The 19,150-nt window shown below is 60.5% G+C and overlaps 2 protein-coding genes and 2 non-coding genes across 21 annotated transcripts in view; 1 reads left to right on the forward strand and 3 right to left on the reverse strand.

Annotated features, from left to right (window-relative positions):
- ADCK5 (aarF domain containing kinase 5) overlaps positions 1-840 on the forward strand; it is a 21,416-nt gene extending 20,576 nt beyond the window's left edge. For 15 of the 17 annotated variants that reach the window (XM_063817487.1, XM_009456150.4, XM_001157317.5 and 12 more), the window contains 3 exons: positions 45-297; positions 376-492; positions 569-830. In XM_063817487.1, coding sequence (XP_063673557.1) covers positions 45-297; positions 376-492; positions 569-674 — 476 coding nt within the window. In that variant the 3' untranslated portion in view covers positions 675-830. Of the gene's footprint in view, positions 1-44; positions 298-375; positions 493-568 lie in introns of all 17 variants that reach the window. The other 2 variants (XR_010159726.1, XR_010159725.1) reach the window with 1 other exon arrangement.
- CPSF1 (cleavage and polyadenylation specific factor 1) lies at positions 829-18,606 on the reverse strand. Of its 2 annotated transcripts, XM_054657078.2 has the most exons (38): positions 18,037-18,606; positions 17,763-17,920; positions 9,759-9,786; positions 9,543-9,676; positions 9,324-9,404; positions 9,037-9,188; positions 8,784-8,930; positions 8,466-8,605; positions 8,278-8,388; positions 8,110-8,203; positions 7,899-7,986; positions 7,706-7,828; positions 7,570-7,621; positions 7,071-7,168; positions 6,922-6,996; positions 6,752-6,832; positions 6,573-6,662; positions 6,333-6,443; positions 6,117-6,258; positions 5,667-5,845; positions 5,456-5,592; positions 5,200-5,374; positions 4,920-5,126; positions 4,431-4,520; positions 4,189-4,332; positions 3,939-4,091; positions 3,026-3,142; positions 2,853-2,943; positions 2,686-2,770; positions 2,470-2,611; positions 2,232-2,384; positions 1,967-2,143; positions 1,822-1,888; positions 1,701-1,748; positions 1,471-1,626; positions 1,254-1,383; positions 1,039-1,177; positions 829-963 (listed from the first exon to the last, which is right to left on the reverse strand). In XM_054657078.2, exons 2-38 carry the CDS (start codon positions 17,904-17,906, stop codon positions 916-918), a joined length of 4,329 nt encoding a protein of 1,442 aa, XP_054513053.1. In that variant the 5' UTR covers positions 17,907-17,920; positions 18,037-18,606; the 3' UTR covers positions 829-915. The 2 variants fall into 2 exon arrangements, with proteins under 2 accessions (XP_054513053.1, XP_063673547.1); XM_063817477.1 differs by lacking the exon at positions 18,037-18,606 and having other exon boundaries at positions 17,763-18,029.
- MIR939 (microRNA mir-939) lies at positions 1,738-1,818 on the reverse strand. The gene has a single exon (NR_036015.1). It is a non-coding gene; the product is annotated as a microRNA mir-939 (primary transcript).
- MIR1234 (microRNA mir-1234) lies at positions 8,205-8,277 on the reverse strand. The gene has a single exon (NR_035587.1). It is a non-coding gene; the product is annotated as a microRNA mir-1234 (primary transcript).
- Positions 18,607-19,150: the final 544 nt, after the last annotated feature.

The raw sequence follows: 19,150 nt of genomic DNA on the forward strand, positions 1-19,150 counted from the left end.
AGTCGGGCGGCGCGGAACCCACTCAGAGCCCCCTCCCTCCCCAGACTACCTCCTGTTCGCCGAGATGCTCATGCAGCGCCCCGTGCGCCTGGGGCAGCTGTGGGGCTCGCACCTACTGAGCCGCGAAGAGGCGGCCTACATGGTGGACATGGCCCGCGAGCGCTTCGAGGCCGTCATGGCGGTGCTCAGGGAGCTGCCGCGGCCCATGCTGCTGGTGCTGCGCAACATCAACACCGTGCGCGCTATCAACGTGGCCCTCGGCGCCCCCGTGGACCGCTACTTCCTTATGGCTAAGAGGTCGGTGGCCCGAGGAGGCGCCCGGGCCGTGGTGGGGCTGGTGTGGGGCTGACGCGGCGCTAACGCGGGTGTGTGCAGGGCTGTCCGGGGCTGGAGCCGCCTGGCGGGCGCCACGTATCGGGGTGTCTACGGCACCAGCCTCCTGCGCCATGCCAAGGTCGTCTGGGAGATGCTCAAGTTTGAAGTGGCGCTCAGGTGAGTGGCTGCAGGGCAGGTGGGTGGCGGGGGCCTGCTCCCCACCCACCTGTGACCTGTGACCTAACCCACGCAGGCTGGAGACCTTGGCCATGCGGCTGACCGCCCTCCTGGCTCGTGCTCTGGTCCACCTGAGCCTCGTGCCCCCAGCGGAGGAGCTCTACCAGTACCTGGAGACCTAGGGTGCCGCCGCCCAGGGCCGGCGGGGCCCTTTTCACCTTGGGCTGACGGAGGTGGCGGGGCTAGAGGTGTAGACACCCCGAGCCCCGTGGGCACTCGCACTGGGGGGCTGTGACAGCAGCTGGGCCAGGAGGCCATGTAATGACCACACACTCCTCAAGCAAAAAATGTTTTTCCTTGTGTTTTGTACAAAAAGGGGGTGGGAGGTAGTTCCGTGTGCTGGTGGTGACGGCATCCACGGGGCTAGAAGTGGGCGGTGACGCGGTCCGTCTCCAGCAAGTCGTCCAGGATCTGCAGGGGATGGACGGGTGGGTGGGGATGCGCGCAGAGGGGCGGGGCGCGCGGAGGGGCGGGGCGCGCACTCACTATGTCTGGTGTGGTGCCGATCTTCTTGGCTAGCTCGCTGCGCTCCATGGTGCTCAGGTACAGGTAGCGGTTGAGCAGCTCCCCATCCAGCACGTTGCGCACGGCATTCTGGAGGGTGCGGCGGTCAACGTGCAGCATCCTGGGGCGTAGAGGCACAGGTGTTAGGGCAGGCTGGGGTGGAGGGGGTGCCGCACAGGGGCGGGGCCGGGGCTCACCGGAAGGCGCGGGGGTTGAGGCCGGCGTGGTGTGGCAGCATGGTGGTCAGCGCGTTCTGCAGCATCAGCAGCCGCCGGTAGGTCTTCTCCTGCATGGGCAGCAGCAGCCCGATGCCGCCGTCCAGGGTGGCTGGCGGGGGTGGGGGGAGGATTTTGGTGTGAGCCAGGCCAACCCTAGGGCCCCCCAACCCAGACACACCTGCTCCCCCACACTCACCAAACCACGTGATGTGCTTATTCTCCCACACGACCGACTTTTTGCTGAGCCCTTCAGTGGCCCCCCGGCACGGGGTCCTCCAGAACGTGTTCACGTGGGCACCCACGTGGAAGTCTGCCCGACGCAGCAGGCGCATGCCCCCGAAACTCTCCTTGGCTAGACCAGAAAGGCCTAGGGGTCACTGCTAGCCCAGCCCCGGCCCAGGCAGAGGGGGTGGAAGAAGCACTCACCTTCTGGCAGGTACATGTACACCATGAGGTTGCGGTCGCGGTCAGACACTGGGGAGCAGAGGCCCAGGGTCAGCCCCGGCCACCCCCAGAGCCTCAGCTCCCCAGGGCCCTGCCCACATACCCAGAAAACCCAGCTGGGCATTGTCCACCATGAAGTCCACGCTGTACACCTCCAGGGGCTTGGCATCCTGGGGGCGGGAAGGGGGCGTCAGAGGTGCCTTGCGTGGGTACCCACCCAGACACGAGCACCGCCGCCACAGGCGTACCCGCGACACCAGGCTCAGCGTCTTGCTTTCCTCCTGGTAGCGCAGCAGCGAAATGCTCTTCATGACGTCGGCTGCCAGGATGAAGTTCTTGACGCTGATCATCTGGTGGATGTAGAGCTGCGTGTCGATGAAGGCCATGCCCGTCAGCTCGCTGGCCCGCAGGCTCCACAGGAAAATCTGGGGGCGAGGGCGAGGGTGAGCGGGCGCGGACGGGGAGCCGGGTGAGGGTGAGCCAGGGGACACACGCCGGGTGGGACTGGCACACCTTCTGGCCGATGGCCGACACCAGGTGGCCATTGCAGTGGCACAGGGCGGTCACGGGCCCCTTCTGCTCCTTCTCGTAAAGGACTTTGAACTTGTTCTTGGTCAAGGGCTGGCCAGGCTCGGGCACCACCTCAATCACATCCATGATCAAGATCTGGAGAGCATGGGTATGGCTGTGGGATGGCTGTGGGGATGGCAGAGGGGCTGCCAGTTCCCGCCCCCGCTCACTGGCCCCTTACCCGCCCTCGGCACGTGACCTCCTCCCCCTGCATGAGGCAGGTCCCGGCGGCCACGTAGCCTTTGAGGCCCGACACGGTCTCCTCACTGCGCAGAGACACTGTCTTCATGCAGGTCACATGCTCCCACTCCTGCAGCTCGATCCTGTGGGGGCCAGGGGCCTCAGGATGCTGCCCGGAGGCCTTGGGCAGACCCCACCCCGGCCAGCCCAGCCTCACCTGGCATTGGGAATAGCCTCCCAGCTGACCGGGGAGATGAGCTGGATGGAGAAGGCCTCCTGCTGGGGGTGGATGTACCGCTCATCTGTGGGGACCAAGGGTGACAGTCAGAGTAGGGCTTCCCCAAGATGCGGCTGAGGATGGGAGTATGGTGTGGGCGTCACCACCTCTCTCGATGGTCTCAAACTCCTTCTCCTCGCCAGTCATGCGTGGGATGCGGGCACACGGCGTGTTGGTGCTGGTGGCCACAGCATACACCTGTGGGTTAGTGAGGGTCACACACCAGTGGCCCGGCCAGGCCCAGGTCCCTGGTGGGGTGGGGGTGGCGGTGGGGGCAGACCTTAGACTCCACGTGGTAAGCCACATAGTGGGCTGTGCAGCGCAGCGGGATCTTCCTGACAGGCCATGGGGCATCATAGGACAGGTAGGCAGGCAGGACACTGATCCTCAGCTCGCCCTGGGGTGGGGGCACAGGGGTCAGGGGATCCAGGGCTAGCCAAGGGCAGGGGCAGGCAGGCCCAGGCCGCCAAGAGCCCTGGGATGTTGCCCTCAGCTCTGTGGGAGCAGGGGTGGGTGAGGGGCAGCTGTGTCCTGGCGAGGTCCTGGAAGGGGCTGCCGCTCAGCCTCTGGGGCTCCTCCTGTCCATTTTCCCACGCTCAGCTGGGGCTAGGGGTGCTGGCCACAGGGGATGGGAAAGCTAGGCCAGGAGGGCACTGGAGGCTGCAAAGGGCAGCCCACAGACTGCCATGCTGGGGACTGAAAACCAGGCAGAGGGAGCCAGGGCTGCCCTCTTTCATGGACAGTCCTGAGTCCTCAGGCGGCCAGGAAGCACTCACCGCATCCCAGGCAGGGTCTCCAGTGACCTGGTGGTGTGGTGGCTTAAATAGGGAACCAGGATGAGAAAGCCTGTGTGCCCTCCCAAAGTCACAGAGCAGCCAAAGGGCAGAGCTAGCACTCACGTCAGCTCTCCTGAGAAGTGTGGAGGCCAGGCCCTGCGAGGGCTTGCCCGGCGAGCCGGCAGAGCAGTGGTGGGGACCCCAGGGGCTGCAGCCCCAGCTCCCAACCACCCCTTTCCAGACCTTTGGAGCAACCAAGTCACAGGTTCCACCTCCTCGGCCTCAACCCCATCGCCCTCTGGACACTCCTTCCTGGTCCTCAGGGTGGAGCCAATGGTTCCTTCTCCTGTCCCCTCCCCCTCAGCCCCCAGCTGGGGCAGCATCAGCCAGTGCTGCTGGGAACCGGCCGGGCCCCACCTGTCTGTTGAAGTACAGGAAGCCGCGGGGACAGTTGACATTGTGGAATGGAGCGAAAGAGTCGACCGGGCCGTCGATGGCCATGGGGTGTAGCCGCAGAGCCCCTCGGCCGGTCACCAGGAGCCAGTGAGGGGAGGGGCCGCAGATGAAGACCTGGGGGCAGGCACCGTGAGGATGCTGTGGATGAGGATGCTGCGGATGAGGCCGTGTCTCCCTTCTACCACAGACCCCTGCAAAGGCGCTGGCCTACCCCTGAGTAGCCATAAATATCCTCGAAGTAGCGGAAACGTGCCACACGGCCCCGGGCCCCAGCCCCCTCCTCTGCGCCGCCACCTTCTGCTTTCTTCTTGGATGGCTTTGGCTTCTTCTCACGGAAGTTGATGTTGTGAGGGACCTGGGGGGGAACCATGCAGGTCCTCCAGGGGCTGCCGGTCTGAAACCCACACCTTGTACCACACCCACCCCACGCCCCAGCAGTCCAGCCACTGGCACCTTCTTAAAGCGGACTTTGAGATTGCCCTGGCCGAGCTGAGAGTCGTGGGGGAAGGCCTCGTAGATAAGCAGCTCTTGGTCCACATGCACCTGGCAGGATGAGGGGAGCCATGGGGGAACGGGCAGGGCCATGGAGAAGATGGGATGGGCCATGGGAAGAGGTGGGCTGTGGGTAAGGGGCGGGGCTGAGGGAGATGGGGTGGAGCCATGTATGGGAAGGGGCAGGGCTGTGAGGGAGATGGGGTGGAGCCATGGGAAGGGGTGGGGCTGTGAGGGAGATGGGGTGGAGCCATGGGGAGGGGCGGGGCTGTGAGGGAGATGGGGTGGAGCCATGGGGAGGGGTGGGGCTGAGGGAGATGGGGTGGAGCCATGGGAAGGGGCGGGGCTGTGGGGGAGATGGGGTGGAGCCATGGGAAGGGGTGGGGCTGTGGGGGAATGGGCAGGGCCAGGGGGAAGATGGGAAGGGGAGGCCAGGCCAGGCGCACTCACCAGCAGGTAGGGCCTGCTCTGGCGGCTGCCCAGCGCCACCAGCAGCACCTCCTTGACGAGGGGCAGCTCCCCCTGGCGCGTGGCCTCCTCCCTGCGGGCCTCGCCCTGTGTAGTGGGCTGTCCAAAGGAGCTGTCCACAAGGACCCGCTGCCCCACAGGGAAGTTCTTCACCAGGAACACCAGCCGCCAGTCGGGAAGCTGGTAGATCTGCGGGGTGGGCAGCAGTCAGTGGAGGCAGGTGGGTGGAGCCCGCTGGGCCACAGTGCAGGGCACCACCTACCTCCATGGTGCCATTCTCCCGCACCAGCAGGCACCAGTGGGTAGGCTCTGCCCGGAAGGGCGCAGGGTCCCGGTCAGCAGGGGGCTGGCTGCTTCTTCGGGCCTCCTCCTTGCTGGGGCTGAAGAGGGAGCCCGAATCCCCATACAGCATCTCCTCCTCGTCATCCACTGTGGGGCTGGGGGCCAGCAGAAGGTCATGGGCAGCCTGCCAGCCACAGGGACCCAAGCCCCTACCTGTGCCCCCAGCCCCCACGCACCTAGTCTCTGAGCCCAGGCCCTCGGCCTCCGAGCCACTGCGGCCCCCGAGCTCGTCACGGGCCCCACCCAGGCGGCTCTCAGTGGTGAACATGCCGCTGAGGTCTCGGTACAGGCACAGCGTGATCACCTTGGACTGCTGCGGGAAGAGGGGTGGGCTCAGCAGCGGGCAGGGGGCAGGGACAGGCGGGCGCCGGGAATGAGGGGGCCTACATGGTGCAGCGGGGGCTTGTGCAGCGCCAGGCGGTGGTGGCGGCCACCGTAGGAGTCACTCTTCAGCAGGAACATGGTGACGTGGCCCTCGGCACTCATGATGACCACATAGGGGTCGGCCACGGCGCACTGCACGATGGGGGCGCCCAGGTCCACGGGTATGAAGTGCAGCTGATTCACTGTAGGCATGGGGCAGTCAGCATGCGCCTCCCCAGGGCCCAACCACCTCCCCCCCACCACCGTCCCCACCCACCTACCTCCTTCCAGCAGGCGGATGCCCAGGGCCCAACCACCCCCCCACCTACCTCCTTCCAGCAGGCGGATGCCCAGGGCCCAACCACCCCCCCACCTACCTCCTTCCAGCAGGCGGATGCCCAGGGCCCAACCACCCCCCCACCTACCTCCTTCCAGCAGGCGGATGCCCAGGGCCCAACCACCCCCCCCACCTACCTCCTTCCAGCAGGCGGATGCCCAGTGGTGACACTTGGACAATGTAGCGGTTGTCCCCGATGTTCCCAGCAAAGACCGTGGGGCCCTGAGTGGCGAAGCCACTGGTGTCCAGCTCCATGATCTCCTGCCCCGTCTGCAGGATCTGCGGGCGACAGCTGTGAGGGAGGCGCCCCCCGCAGGGGACCCCAGCCCCAGGTCCCAGGCCCTGCCCCTCACCATGGTGGAGTCTTCCCGGCTCAGAATCAGGAATCCGTGTCTGCGGCCGTCATCGTCTGCTTCAGGGGTGCTGGGTTCCTGCTCTGTGCCCTCCCCCTTGGGATTGTCCTCCTGTCAGGGCCAAAGGGGGGCAGGCTGGAAGCCACAGTCCAGTGAAGGCAGGCACGCAGGTGCCCCCGGCCTATGAGAAGGCAGCGCTGGTCCCATCCCAGGGCCTCCCTGCAACGGGCTCGCACCTACCTCCTCCTTACGCACCGGGGCGATGACTGTCCACATGTCATAGCAGCCGGGAAGCTCAAAGGTTGTCACCACCTGGGGCCGGATGCTCTTCTAGAATGATGATGGGGTGGGGGTGTGATGGGGGTGTGAGCCCACCCAGGTCCCACCAGGAGGCGCCCGCCCCCTACCTGCCCACACACCTGCAGCACCGACAAAGCCCCGTTCTTCCCGTGGCCGGAGCAAACCACAATCTCCAGGTCCGGCTCAGGGCTGTTCTGAAACTGCACAGGACTCGGGGGTGAGGACTATGCCCCCCACCCCCCCTCACACTCCAGCCCCTGCCCCCAGCCCCGACCCCCACCCTGGGCACCTCTTCAGAGAGGAAGGCAGGCTCGCCCATGGCGGCATTGGCGCAGGGTCCGATGTTAAGGATGCTGTCACACACCTGCGGCACGGCAAGAGTCAGGGGCCCGCTGGGGGGCACTGGCTGGGATGGGGGCCCTGCTGCCTCAATCTCACCTCAAAGGAGTAGGTGGCCAGCTGTGTTCCCGACTGGGCCTCGCTGCCGTACACTTCAATCTCGTCCACCTCATCCTGCGGCACTGACTTACCCGCAGCTGCACACAGAGAGCCCACTTGAGTGCAACCCTGGGTCACCTGGCCCCGCTCCTGACCAGCCCTGGGTCACCTGGCCCCGCTCCTGACCAGCCCTGGGTCACCTGGCCCCCCCCGCTCCTGACCAGCCCTGGGTCACCTGGCCCCGCTCCTGACCAGCCCTGGACTGGGCCTCACCTGACCAGCCCTGGGTCACCTGGCCCCGCTCCTGACCAGCCCTGGGTCACCTGGCCCCACCCCGCTCCTGACCAGCCCTGGGTCACCTGGCCCCGCTCCTGACCAGCCCTGGGTCACCTGGCCCCACCCCGCTCCTGACCAGCCCTGGGTCACCTGGCCCCGCTCCTGGCCAGCCCTGGGTCACCTGGCCCCCCCCGCTCCTGACCAGCCCTGGACCGGCCCTCACCTGACCAGCCGGCCGTCGCATCCACTCGCTTCTTCTTTGAGGGAGGCTCTTCCTGTGAGGCAGGAGGGGCACTGAGTGGCATGCCACAGCAGTGCCCACATGAAGGGTGGTGGCCCGATGGGCCCAGGAAACCCACCTTGTCGGCAGCCTCACGGACAGCACTGGCCGGGGGCTCCTGCAGCTTCTCCGTGTACTTGAGGAGGAGGGAATTGCCTAGGCGAGAACCCAGGAACAGGTACCCGGGCTCCATGGTGACCATCTGAGGGAGGGCAGGTGTGTGATGGGTGGGCCGGGTCTGGACCCAGAGCCAACCCCTAGTCCCAACTCACGCTGGTGGTGAGGACGCTGGCGGCCGCCTTGTCAAAGTGGAACGCTCGGACACTGCGCATGCCGTCGGTGATGAGGGTCAGCACGTAGCTGGGGGCAGGGAGAATTCTGAGTCGGGGATGGGGACCCTGGGGGAGTGAAGGGGGCCAGGGGACCCTACAGGACTTGCGGGGGGCGGTGTGGGCAGAGTTCATGGGCGGGGGAGGGGCTCACATCTCGCCGCCCTTGAGGGAGATGACCATCTTGTCGTAGGAGATGAAGGTGGCCTGGGCGCAGTCCAGGGTGATCCGCACACCCTCCTGGGTGCCTGTGGGGTGGGTGGTCAGGCCGACTAGGCAGGCCCAAGCCGTCCCCGGCCCCCCCCAGCCACCTCACACTCACGAAGTGGGAAAGCCGTGGTTCCTGTGGTGAGGCTGTTGAGAGCCACGCCGTACGGGGGGACGCTCTGGTTCAGGTACAACAGCGAGTTGACGGCAAACACCACCACCCCACCTGGAGGTGGACACAGGCTGGTGGGCAGGCTCAGTGCTGTCTCCACACACTCCCCTATCCACTCCCAGGACACACACCTATGGGCTTGGGCACAGCCAGAGCCTGGGTGCAGTCAAAGGGCAGGCTGGTGAGGGACCAGATGACGGGGTGCACCTTCTGCGTGATGTTCAGTGAGATGGCCACAATGGAGCACGTGTCCTGCCGCACGGCCACGCGCCTGGGGACACCAGTGGGTCAGCCAAGGGCCTTGCCTCCCCGCAGAGACCCAGGCCCAGCTCCTCCCGAGCAAGCCCCACCCACACCCCATAAGCCCCGCCCTAAACCCCATGAACCCCACCCCAGGCAGAGGCAGCGAGGGGGCCCACAGTGCAGAGGGGCCTCCTTAGGGGGCTCACCCAGGCCAGGTCTGGTTGGGCTCAAACAGGATGAGGAGGGTAGGCTCGTAGTAGCCATGCAGGAACTGCAGGTCGATGATGTTGAGCAGCTTCTCGTCTAGGGCCCGCACATCGATGATGTAGCTGGGCAGGAAGCTGGACCTCTGCCTGGGGGGCCAGGGGCTTCAGCAGGAGAGGAGGGGAGGCGGGGAGGGGAGCTCGGGCTCTGGCGCCCCCCACCCCAGCACCACAGCCTGCCTCAGCTGGCACTCACCCCTCACCCACGAGCCCCTCGTGCTCCTCAGCCAGGCTCTCCCTGCGGAAGGGCAGGACCACCAGCCGCGTGCCGTAGACAAGCATGGCTGCACAGCGCCCATCGGGGTCCACCCGCACTCGCGGCGTGTGTACATTCTGCACAAACCCGTCCTGGGGGCAGAGGGGGCATCAGCCAGGCCCAGCATAGGAGACCCCGAGGGAAGCACTTGGGGCCACAGAACCCAGCTGCAGGGGGAGGGAGGGTGGCTGGGCCGGGCCTGGGCGGGGGCAGGAGCGCGGCCCTACCCGAAGCTCAGGCTCCTCAAAGTAGTGCAGTGACAGGGTCTTCAGGTCATGGGTGCCCGGGTCGTACTCCACCACAGACAGCTGCAGTCAGAGGGCACAGCCGTGGCTGCCGACTGCCGGTCCTGACAGTGTTGCCCCCGGCAACCAACGGCTGTACCCAGGCCCTGGCACCCACTCCCACGCCTTGGCCAGGCCTACCCCACCAAGCCTACCACTCACCTTGGCATCCTTGAAGCTTAGGAGCAGAGCATCCCGCTTGGCTCCTGCCAGCTGCACGCTGGCCATGGACATGACGTTGCCAAAGAAGGAGAAGGAGGCAGCAAGCTCGAGCTTCTCCCGGTGGGCCTTCCCCTCTAGGGGAGACACCAGGGCTCAGGGTCAGGGCCCAGCCATGCCTGGCACCCGCACATCCCCAGACCGCCCCACCACACTCACCTGTGCTCCTGTCATTCTTGGTCAGAGCCTGGAGGGGAGAGAAAGACAGGGCAGTGAGGGGCCACATCTGGCAGCTCACCTCATCCGGGGAACCAGAAAAGACCACCAAGCCTGGCCCCTGCCTCCTGGGAGCTCTGCCCAAACCCTCTCTGCAGCAGGGAGAAGGGCTTCTGGAGACAGCTGTGCACAGCCCCCCACAGCGACCCCCATTCACGCTCTCATGCCCACGGCCCAGCCCTGGCACAGGCCCCTCCCCAGGAAGCCCCTACCTCACGGCTCCCTAGCAGCCAGGCCCTGTGCGGCAAGCACTCAGGGTTAGAGTGCACTCTGTGTCTGCACGCCCCCAAACCTGCCTGGTTGCACACCCACAGCAGCCCAGCCCCGGCCCCTGGGTCCGAATGTCACAGGGCAGGAAGCCAGAGCCAAGGGGTATCTGTAGCTACCGAATCTGCGTGCCTGTTAGAGAAGAGGAAGCCCTGCGCTATCCTGACGCCTCGGGCTCCCCCAGGCTGCCTCTCTATCTCCTCCCTTTTCACTGCCCTCCCAGAATGATAAGAGGCTGTGTGTTCTTTGCTACTAGGTAGCTAGTTTAACTAGCTAGCAGATTTATATGCCATTGCCTCAAGGCAAGGGAAAAGTGGTTTTTGTTTTGTTTTTTTTTGTTTTTTGTTTTTTGTTTTTGAGACGGAGTCTCACTCTGTCACCCAGGCTGAAGTGCAGTGGCGCGATCTTGGCTCACTGCAACCTCTGCCTCCCGGGTTCAAGTGATTCTGCCTCAGCCTCCCAAGTAGCTGGGATTACAGGTGCGTGCCACCATGTCCGGCTAATTTTTGTATTTTTAGTAGAGACGGGGTTTCACCATGTTGGCCAGGCTGGTCTCGAACTCCTGACCTCAGGTGATCCACCTGTCTCGGTCTCCCAAAGTGCTGGGATTACAGGCGTGAGCCACCTCAAGGTCATTTTTCACGATGGACTTGTGCTATGGGGAGGGCATCTTGGAAGCTGGTTAAGAGATACAGAAGAGGCATCCACAAACCAATACCCATCTCACAGCGACAAGGGCAACTCCAGGGCTTCACCCGCAAATTCTACCAAAGGTTTCAGAAGTAATGACACACTTAAAAAAAAACACACACCCACTCATGTGGGGCTGACGGCACCGCAGGCGGCTCAGGCCACCCCAACAGCCCACAGACAGGTGGGACAGGAAGTGACACCAACCTCCTCAAAACGCCTGCAGATGAGCCCAGTGACAAGCAGGGGTATTACAACACAACTGGGTTGAGTTATTCCAGGAACACAAAACTAGATTTCCGCAAGAACAGCCATCACTAAACTTACCATGCTGTCAAAATTAAGGAGAAAAATCATGTCATTTTAGTGGATACGAAAAAGCATCTGATAAAGGCATTCGTGATAAAAACTCCTAGTAAAGCAAAAATAGGAGGAAAATTTTTTTTTTTTTTTGAGACGGAGTTTCACTTTGTTGCCCAGGCTGGAGTGCAATGGTGTGATTTTGGCTCACTGCAACCTCTGCCTTCCAGGTTCAAGCGATTCTCCTGTCTCAGCCTCCTCAGTAGCTGGGATTATAGGCGCCCACCACCACGTCCAGCTAATTTTTGTATTTTTAGTACAGACAGGGTTTTGCCATGGCCAGGCTGGTCTTCAACTCCTGACCTCAAGCGATACACTCACCTCGGCCTCTCAAAGCGCTGGGATTACAGGCATGAGCCACCACGCCAGGCCTTTGTTTTTTGACATAGGGCCTCACTGTCTCCCAGGTTGGAGTGCAGAGGAGCAATCATGGTTCACTGCAGCCTCGACCTCCTGGGCTTAGGTGATCCTCCCACCTCAGCCTCCTGAGTAGCTGGGACCACATGTGAGTCACCACACCTGACTAATTTATTCATTTTTTTAAATTTTGAGACAGAGTCTCACTCTGTCACCCAGGCTGGAGGGCAGTAGTGTGATCTCAGCTCCCTGCAACCTCTGCCTCCTGGGTTCAAGCAATTCTCCTGCCTCAGCCTCCCAAGTAGCTGGGATTACAGGCATGTGCTACCATGCCCGGCTAATTTTTGTATTTTTAATAGATAGGGTTTTGCCATGTTGGCCAGGATGGTCTCGAACCCCTGACCTCAGGTGATGCACCCACCTTGGCCTCCCAAAGTGCAAGGATTATAGACATGAGCCACCGCGCCCAACTTCCTTAATCAAATAAAGGGTATCTACAAAAAGTCTACAGCAATGTGGTGCTGGGAGTGAAACATTACAAGTTTTCCCTTTTGAGGCCGGGCACAGTGGCTCACGCCTGTAATCCCAGCACTTTGGGAGGCCGAGGTGGGTGGATCACCTGAGGTCAGGAGTTCGAGACCAGTCTAGCCAACATGGTGACATAGTGAAATCCCGTCTCTACTAAAAATACAAAAATTAGCTGGGTGTGGTGGCAGGTGCCTGTAATCCCAGCTACTCAGGAGGCTGAGGCAGGAGAATCGCTTGAATCCGGGAGGCGGAGGTTGCAGTGAGCCAAGATCATGCCATTGCACTCCAGCCTGGGGGACAAGAGAGAGACTTCGTCTCAAAAAAACAACAAAAAAAAGAAGTTTTCCCTCTTGGTCAGGACCAGCCAAGGACGCCTGATCCACTCTGCCAAGTATAAGGTCAATATACAGAGATCAATTGCACTTCTGTGTACACGCAAGAAACAGGGGTAACCACTCAGAAGAATTTTTTTTTTTTTGAGACGGAGTCTTGCTCTGTCGCCAGGCTAGAGTGCAGTGGCACAATCTTGGCTTATTGCAAGCTCTGCCTCCCGGGTTCAAGCCATTCTCCTGCCTCAGCTTACCGAGTAGCTGGGACTACAAGCGCCCACCACCACGCCTAATTTTTTTTTTTTTTTGTATTTTAGTAGACTCGGGGTTTCACCATCTTGGACAGGCTGGTCTTGAACTCCTGAGCTCAGGCAATCCACCTGCCTCGGCCTGCCAAAGTGCTGGGATTACAGGCGTGAGCCACTGCGCCTGGCCACCACTCAGAAGGATTTTAAGAAAAATGTGTACATAGTGAAATGGTCTAACTGGCATGTTGGGGGAAAGGGGACAGAATCAATAGCTAAAGAAATAGCGACCAAAGGCTGGGCGTGGTGGCTCACGCCTGTAATCCCAGCACTTTGGGAGGCTGAGGCAAGCGGATCACGGGGTCAGGCGATCGAGACCATCCTGGCTAACACGGTGAAACCCCATCTCTACTAAAAATACAAAAACATTAGTCGGGCATGGTAGTGGGCGCCTGTAGTCCCAGCTACTCAGGAGGCTGAGGCAGGGGAATCGCTTGAACCCAGGAGGTGGAGCTTGCAGTGAGCCGAGATTGTGCCACTGCACTCCAGCCTGGGTGATAGAGCGAGACTCCGTCTAAAAAAAAAAAAAGAGAGAGAAAGAAAGAAAGAAAAAAAACCTTGAAAATCTGAATAAGAGGACGTTTACAGGGTTTCAAAATAAGTCCCTACAAGATACTTTTAGTTACAAAAGGAAGAAATAACCTTACAGTGGGGGAATCCAGGCCAACACTACCCAACCAAGCATCAAAGCATCAGCATCCAGTCATGAGGCAAAGGCCTCCGCCGCCTCCTGAAAGCTGATGGGGCTGCTGTTTGCCTCTTCTGTGGTGTTCCTGTCAAAAATACAAATGTCTCATCTAAACACCTGGGAATGTCTTGGCCGGGCTCCGTGGCTCACACCTGTAATCCCAGCACTTTGGAAGGCCAAGGCGGGTGGATCACTTGAGGTCAGGAGTTCGAGAGCAGCCTGGCCAACATGGTGAAACCCCATCTCTACCAAAAATACAAAAAATTAGCTGGGTGTGGTGCCAGGCGCCTGTAATCCCAGCTACTCAGGAGGTTGAGGCAGGAGAACTGCTTGAACCCAGGAGGCGGAGGTTGCAGTGAGCTGAGATTGCGCCACTGCACTCCAGCCTGGGCAACAAGAACAAAACTCTGTGTCAAAAAAAAAAGGGGACTTTTATTAATTTCAACAGTGTTGTATATTTTCTTCCCCATAAAGGGGCCTTTTGTGCTGCCCAAGGCCACATGCTTGCCTATTTCCTATCCATGCCTTCTCCTCCCTCTCTCTGCAAAGCAATAGCACCTCAATACCCTGAGGTACAACTGGCCTTGCTTCTTGCCTCCCCGGAGACTGAGGTACCAGCAGACACCCCCACTCTCCTCACTGCACCCATGTTCTGTGCCTGCCTTCCATGGCCATGGGTGAGCGGGTCACACTCAAGCCAAGCCAAGCCTGCACTAGATTCTCTGGGACAGATTCAAGACAGCTGCACGAGGCCGGGCACAGTGGCTCAAGCCTGTATTCCCAGAGCTTTGGGAGGCCGAGGCGGGTGGATCGCCTGAGTTCAGGAGTTCGAGACCAGCCTGAGCAACGTGATGAAACTCCGTCTCTACTAAAAATTAGCGGGGTGTGGTGGTGGCGCCTGTAGTCCCAGCTACTGAGGAGGCTGAGGCAGGAGAATCGCTTGAACCCGGGAGGCAGAGGTTGCAGTGAGCTGAGATCGCACTGTTGCACTCTATCCTGGGTGACAGAGGGAGACTCTGTCTCAAAAAAGAAAAAAAAAAGACAGCTGTATGAAAGGTGGCTGTCTCCCTCCCTCTCCAGGTGAATCTGGGCTGGAGGCTGCCTTTAGGGCAGACTGTGGTGGCACGGACGGTGCCCTCCTGGTCTAGCCCTTAAAGTGACTGGCAGCTTCTGCCTTAGCCTCCTAGGGCTCTGAGTTCCTGCAAGAAGCTCAACTACACCAACACCACCATGCTGCCAGGAAAACCAAGCTAGCCATGCTGGGGACAGGGGAGAGTGGAGGGACGGTGTGGGGGTAGGGGAAGACACATCTAGCCTGTCCCCAGCTCTTCAAGTCGTCCCTGTCAAGGCTTGCCCTGGTGGAGGAGAGCCAAGGGCTCCCCACACTCTGATGAATCCCTGAAAACCTGCCTTCCAGGTCTGCGATTATGATAAAAGACCTCGTTTGCATATTCCAGGGCAGTTAGTTACAGAGCCACGACTAGACTGACCCCAGCAGGATGGCTTGAGCACAGGAGTTCGAGGCCAGCCTGGACAACATAGCAAGACCCCGTTTCTTAAAAACAAAAAACAAAACAGAAGAAGAAAACCTCTTTTCCTGCTATTTATGCCTCCATTTCTTGCTTCAGTTTACGCACATCTCCTCCAGAGTTGTCTGTGTTCACTGTTACTGACTCTCCTCCCCTGCTGGGCTCTTACCCCTGCTCCATTCAGACCACAACCCCTCGTGCCCACCAGACTGCCCTGTCAGAGTCACCAGGCATCACCTGAGGCTCAGCAGCATGGGACCCAGTGTCGAGTCCCTCCCAGCTGCCTTCCCTGGGCCTCCAGGGCCCTGTCCAGCTTTCCCCCTGCCTTCCAGGCCATGCCACCTCCAGCTCTTTCATGGCCTCTCATCTCCCCAATCTCTCAATGTTGGGGTGCCCCAAGACCCTGTCCTTGTCTATATTCTGGGTGATCTCAACCAGTTTCCAAGGGCAGACACCAACCCCAGGCTGAAGACTCTGACTTGACCTCCATACCAGACCTCAATCCTCAATTCTAGACTCTTGCACACACCCTCCTGCTCTGCACTGCTGCCTGATGTGGAATGAGCACCTCGGCCAACCTACGGTGGCCAGCGTCCAAGGCAGCACAACGCTTCCTGCTCTGCACTGCTACCTGATGTGGAATGAGCACCTCAGCCGATCTACGGTGGCCAGCATCCAAGGCAGCACAATGTCCTCTGCAGTGAATGCTGGGAGGTGTTGCACCCTCCGCAACCCCCACCAGGGTTGGTAGATATGACCAGCAGAATATGACAGAAGGTTAACAGTGTATTACTACTACTTTTTTTTTTTAGATGGAGTTTTGCTGTGTCACCCAGGCTGGAGTGGAGTGCAATCTCGGCTCACTGCAACCTCCGCCTACGGGTTCAAGCAATTCTCCTGCCTCAGCCTCCTGAGTAGCTGGGATCACAGGTGCCTGCCACCACACCCAGCTAATTTTTGTATTTTTAGTAGACACAGGGTTTTGCCACGTTGGCCAGACTGGTCTCGAACCCATGACCTCAGGTGATCTACTACCTGCCTCGGCCTCCCAAAGTGCTAAGATGATAGGTGTGAGCCACCGCGCCTGGCCTTTTTTTTTTTTTTTTTTGAGATAGGGTCTCACTCTGTTGTCCAGGCTGGAGTATAATGGTGCAATTATAGCTCACTGCAGCCTTGACTTCCTGGGCTTGAGCGATCCTCCCACCCTGGCCTCCCATGTAGCTAGGACTACACACAGGCCACTATGCCCAGCTAACTTTTATATTTTATATTTGGGCCAAGCACAGTGGTGCACTCCTGTAATCCCAGCACTTTGGAAGGCCAAGGTGAGTGGACTGCCTGAGCTCAGGAGTTTGAGACCAGCCTGGCCAATGTGGCGAAACCCTGTCTCTATTAAAAATACAAAAAAAAAAAAAAATAGCCGGGCGTGGTGTCACACACCTGTAATCCCAGCTACTTGGTGGAGGGTTTAGGGAGCTGAGGCACAAGAATTGCCTGAACCCACGAGGCGGAGGTTAAAGTTAGCTGAGATCACACCACTTCATTCCAGCCTGAGTGACACAGCAAGACTCCGTCTCACCAGGAAAAACAAACAAAAAAAATTATTTGTAGAGATGGGGTCTTGCTATGTTGCTCAGGCCAGTCCTGAACTCCTGGCCTCAAGCAGTCATCCCACTTCAGCCTCCCAAAGTGTGGGACTATAGGTGTGAGCCAGTGCACCCAGACTGAGATTCGGTTACAGGACTCGCCGTGGCTTCAGTCTTGGTGGGTCTCTCATTGTGAGGGAGGCTGCCATGTTGTGAGCTGCCCCAGGAAGGGGCCCATGTGGTGAGGAACTGCGGCCTCCTGCCAATAGTGTGTTAGGAGCAGAAACTCCAGCCCTCGTCAAGCCTTCAGAGGACAGGAGCCCTGGCCAGCAAATACATGTGTATGCCGGAGTAGGTGCCCAGGAGGGTTGGCCTCCTTTGGCCTGAGCTTCTGACCCATCTGCCTGCTGGGTCAGCCCCTATTCACAACCCTCTTGTGGCTCATCCCTGCTTTGTGGAGAATAGTCCTGACCACGGCCTACCTCCCTCCATCCCCACCACCACATCCAGTCTATACCACGGCCACACTGTGCATGTCTCTCCACCCTCAACTGCTTTGAGCCTGTGCACAGGCTGTTTCTTCTGCCTGGAACACCCTCCTCTCACCATCCCTGGGCCTGGGTAAGAGGTACCCCTCCCTTCAAGAGCAATGGAGAAACTGCCTCTTGCAAGTTGCTTTCCTGGACCAGCTTTCAACCCTCCGGCAACCAAAACACCACTGTATTTCCCAAACCCTTGAGGCGTGTGCCCCACTGTACCAAGACTCCTGTCAACAGTCTGTCCCCATCCTAGACCTGGCCTTGTTCCTTGTGCTACCAATGTCCTTCCCCCGACAAACTCCCGCTCTGCCTCAGACAGGCTCTTCTGATCATGCGACTGGAAATACACAGTCTCCTTCCTTCACTCCTTTATTCCCGCAGCAGCACTTGCTGCAGGGGCAGGTGTGTTTATTTAGATCTCCCCCTTCCCCAGGTGTCTGCAGGTGTGGTTCACATGGTATCTCTGCTACCCAGCACACAGTGGGCGTTCGCTCCTTCCGAACAACTTGCTGAGAAAACGGAAGAGCAAACAAGACGGCTAGGGCAGCGCGCCCTTCCCGGTGGGGTCGGAAGGGAGGCAGAACAGGGTAGCAGCTGTGAGAAAGGATCTGAGCACAAGAGATTCAGGGTCATGTCCTGGCTCCTCAGGCTGAGGAACGTTAAGCAAATCACTGAACTTGTCTGGGGCTTGGCTCTTCCATCTGCAACCGGGGGCGGTGAGAGCACCCACGTCGCGGACAGCGGGGAGGGCTCCCAGGGCCCGACCTACCTCGGCGTCGCGGTTGAGGCGGTACACGTAGAGCTGCGAGGTCCCGGCCACTACCAGGTTGCGCTCGCTGTTGTTGAAGAAGTTGCAGTACATGGAGAACTCCAGACCGGTGGGCGGATGCGCCTGTTTGTACACGGCGTACATGGCGCCAACCCGGGCTGCGCAAGGCCGGGAGAGGAAGGGTGAGCGGGGTCGCCCACGCAGGAGCCCGGCCCCGCACCGCGCCCCTCCCTGGCCTCGCGCTGCCGCCTCAGCCGCCCGCCCGGCCGCCCACCTGGCAGTTGGAACCGACTCGAGAGGAACCGGGACAGCAGCGAACTCAGTCCGGCCGGGCCCAGAAGCTGGGCGGGAAGGTTCCGGGCTTCTGCGCCTGCGCAGCGCCGCCGCGTGAGCGTGGCTGCAGGGGCGACAGCGGGCCCTAGTGGCCCGGGATGCGGGCGGCTGGCGGCTCGGCTCCGGGCTGGGCGTCCGGAACCCAAACCCCTAGCGCGCGAAGTGCGGGGCCTCCGCTGCGGGCGGAGCAGCGCGGGTTGGAAACCGCAGGGGCGCCGGCTGCAGCGGCTCGGGGTCGGCCGGGGGGTGCGTCCGCGCCAGACCCAGGACGGCTGCAGGGAGAAGCGACTCCGCTCGTAGCTCCCGGGTTCAGGGGGCGCGCCGGGATCCAGAAGAGGGGGCGCGGCGCCTCGCCAGCGTCTGGGGCTCCGAGAAAGCTTCCTAGAGAGGCCGCACGCCCCCTCTGCCCAGTGTCCCCGCGCAGAGCGACCCCCGCCGCCAACACTCCCGCGGAGGACGCAGGACCCCGCGAGCCCAGCGCTGTCCGCCGGCCTTGCTCACTGCTGCCTACCCAGGGCGGGCCCAGTGCCAGCTTCCAGGAGCTTGGATCCTGGATCAGGCACGGGCCTAGGACCTAGAAACGGAATCATGAGAAATAAAACAAGAAAGTATCGTTACGCCCAAGAAAATGGCGTGGAAATATGTGTTTTTGTTGCATCCAAATCTACTTGCTCATTGGGCAGTGGGGGAAGGGCCACTTGGATGCTCAGGCGTGTGACCCCTGAGCCACACTCAACCGCCTTTTAAAAGTCAATAGGAGGCGGTGGCTCACGCCTGTAATCCCACTTTGGAAGGCCGAGGTGGGTGGATCACCTGAGGTCAGGAGTTCGAGACCAGCCTGGCCAACATGGTGAAACCCAGTCTCTACTAAAAATACAAAAATTGTGGGGGAAAGAGAGAGAGATCAGATTGTTACTGTGTCTATGTAGAAAAGGAAGACATAAGAAACTCCATTTTGATCTGTACTAAGAAAAATTGTTTTTGCTTTGAGATGCTGTTAACCTGTAACTTTAGCCCCAACCCTGTGCTCACAGAAACATGTGCTGTAATGAATC

The sequence above is a fragment of the Pan troglodytes genome, chromosome 7 (assembly GCF_028858775.2).
Source record: "Pan troglodytes isolate AG18354 chromosome 7, NHGRI_mPanTro3-v2.0_pri, whole genome shotgun sequence".
NCBI classification, from domain to species: domain Eukaryota; kingdom Metazoa; phylum Chordata; class Mammalia; order Primates; family Hominidae; genus Pan; species Pan troglodytes.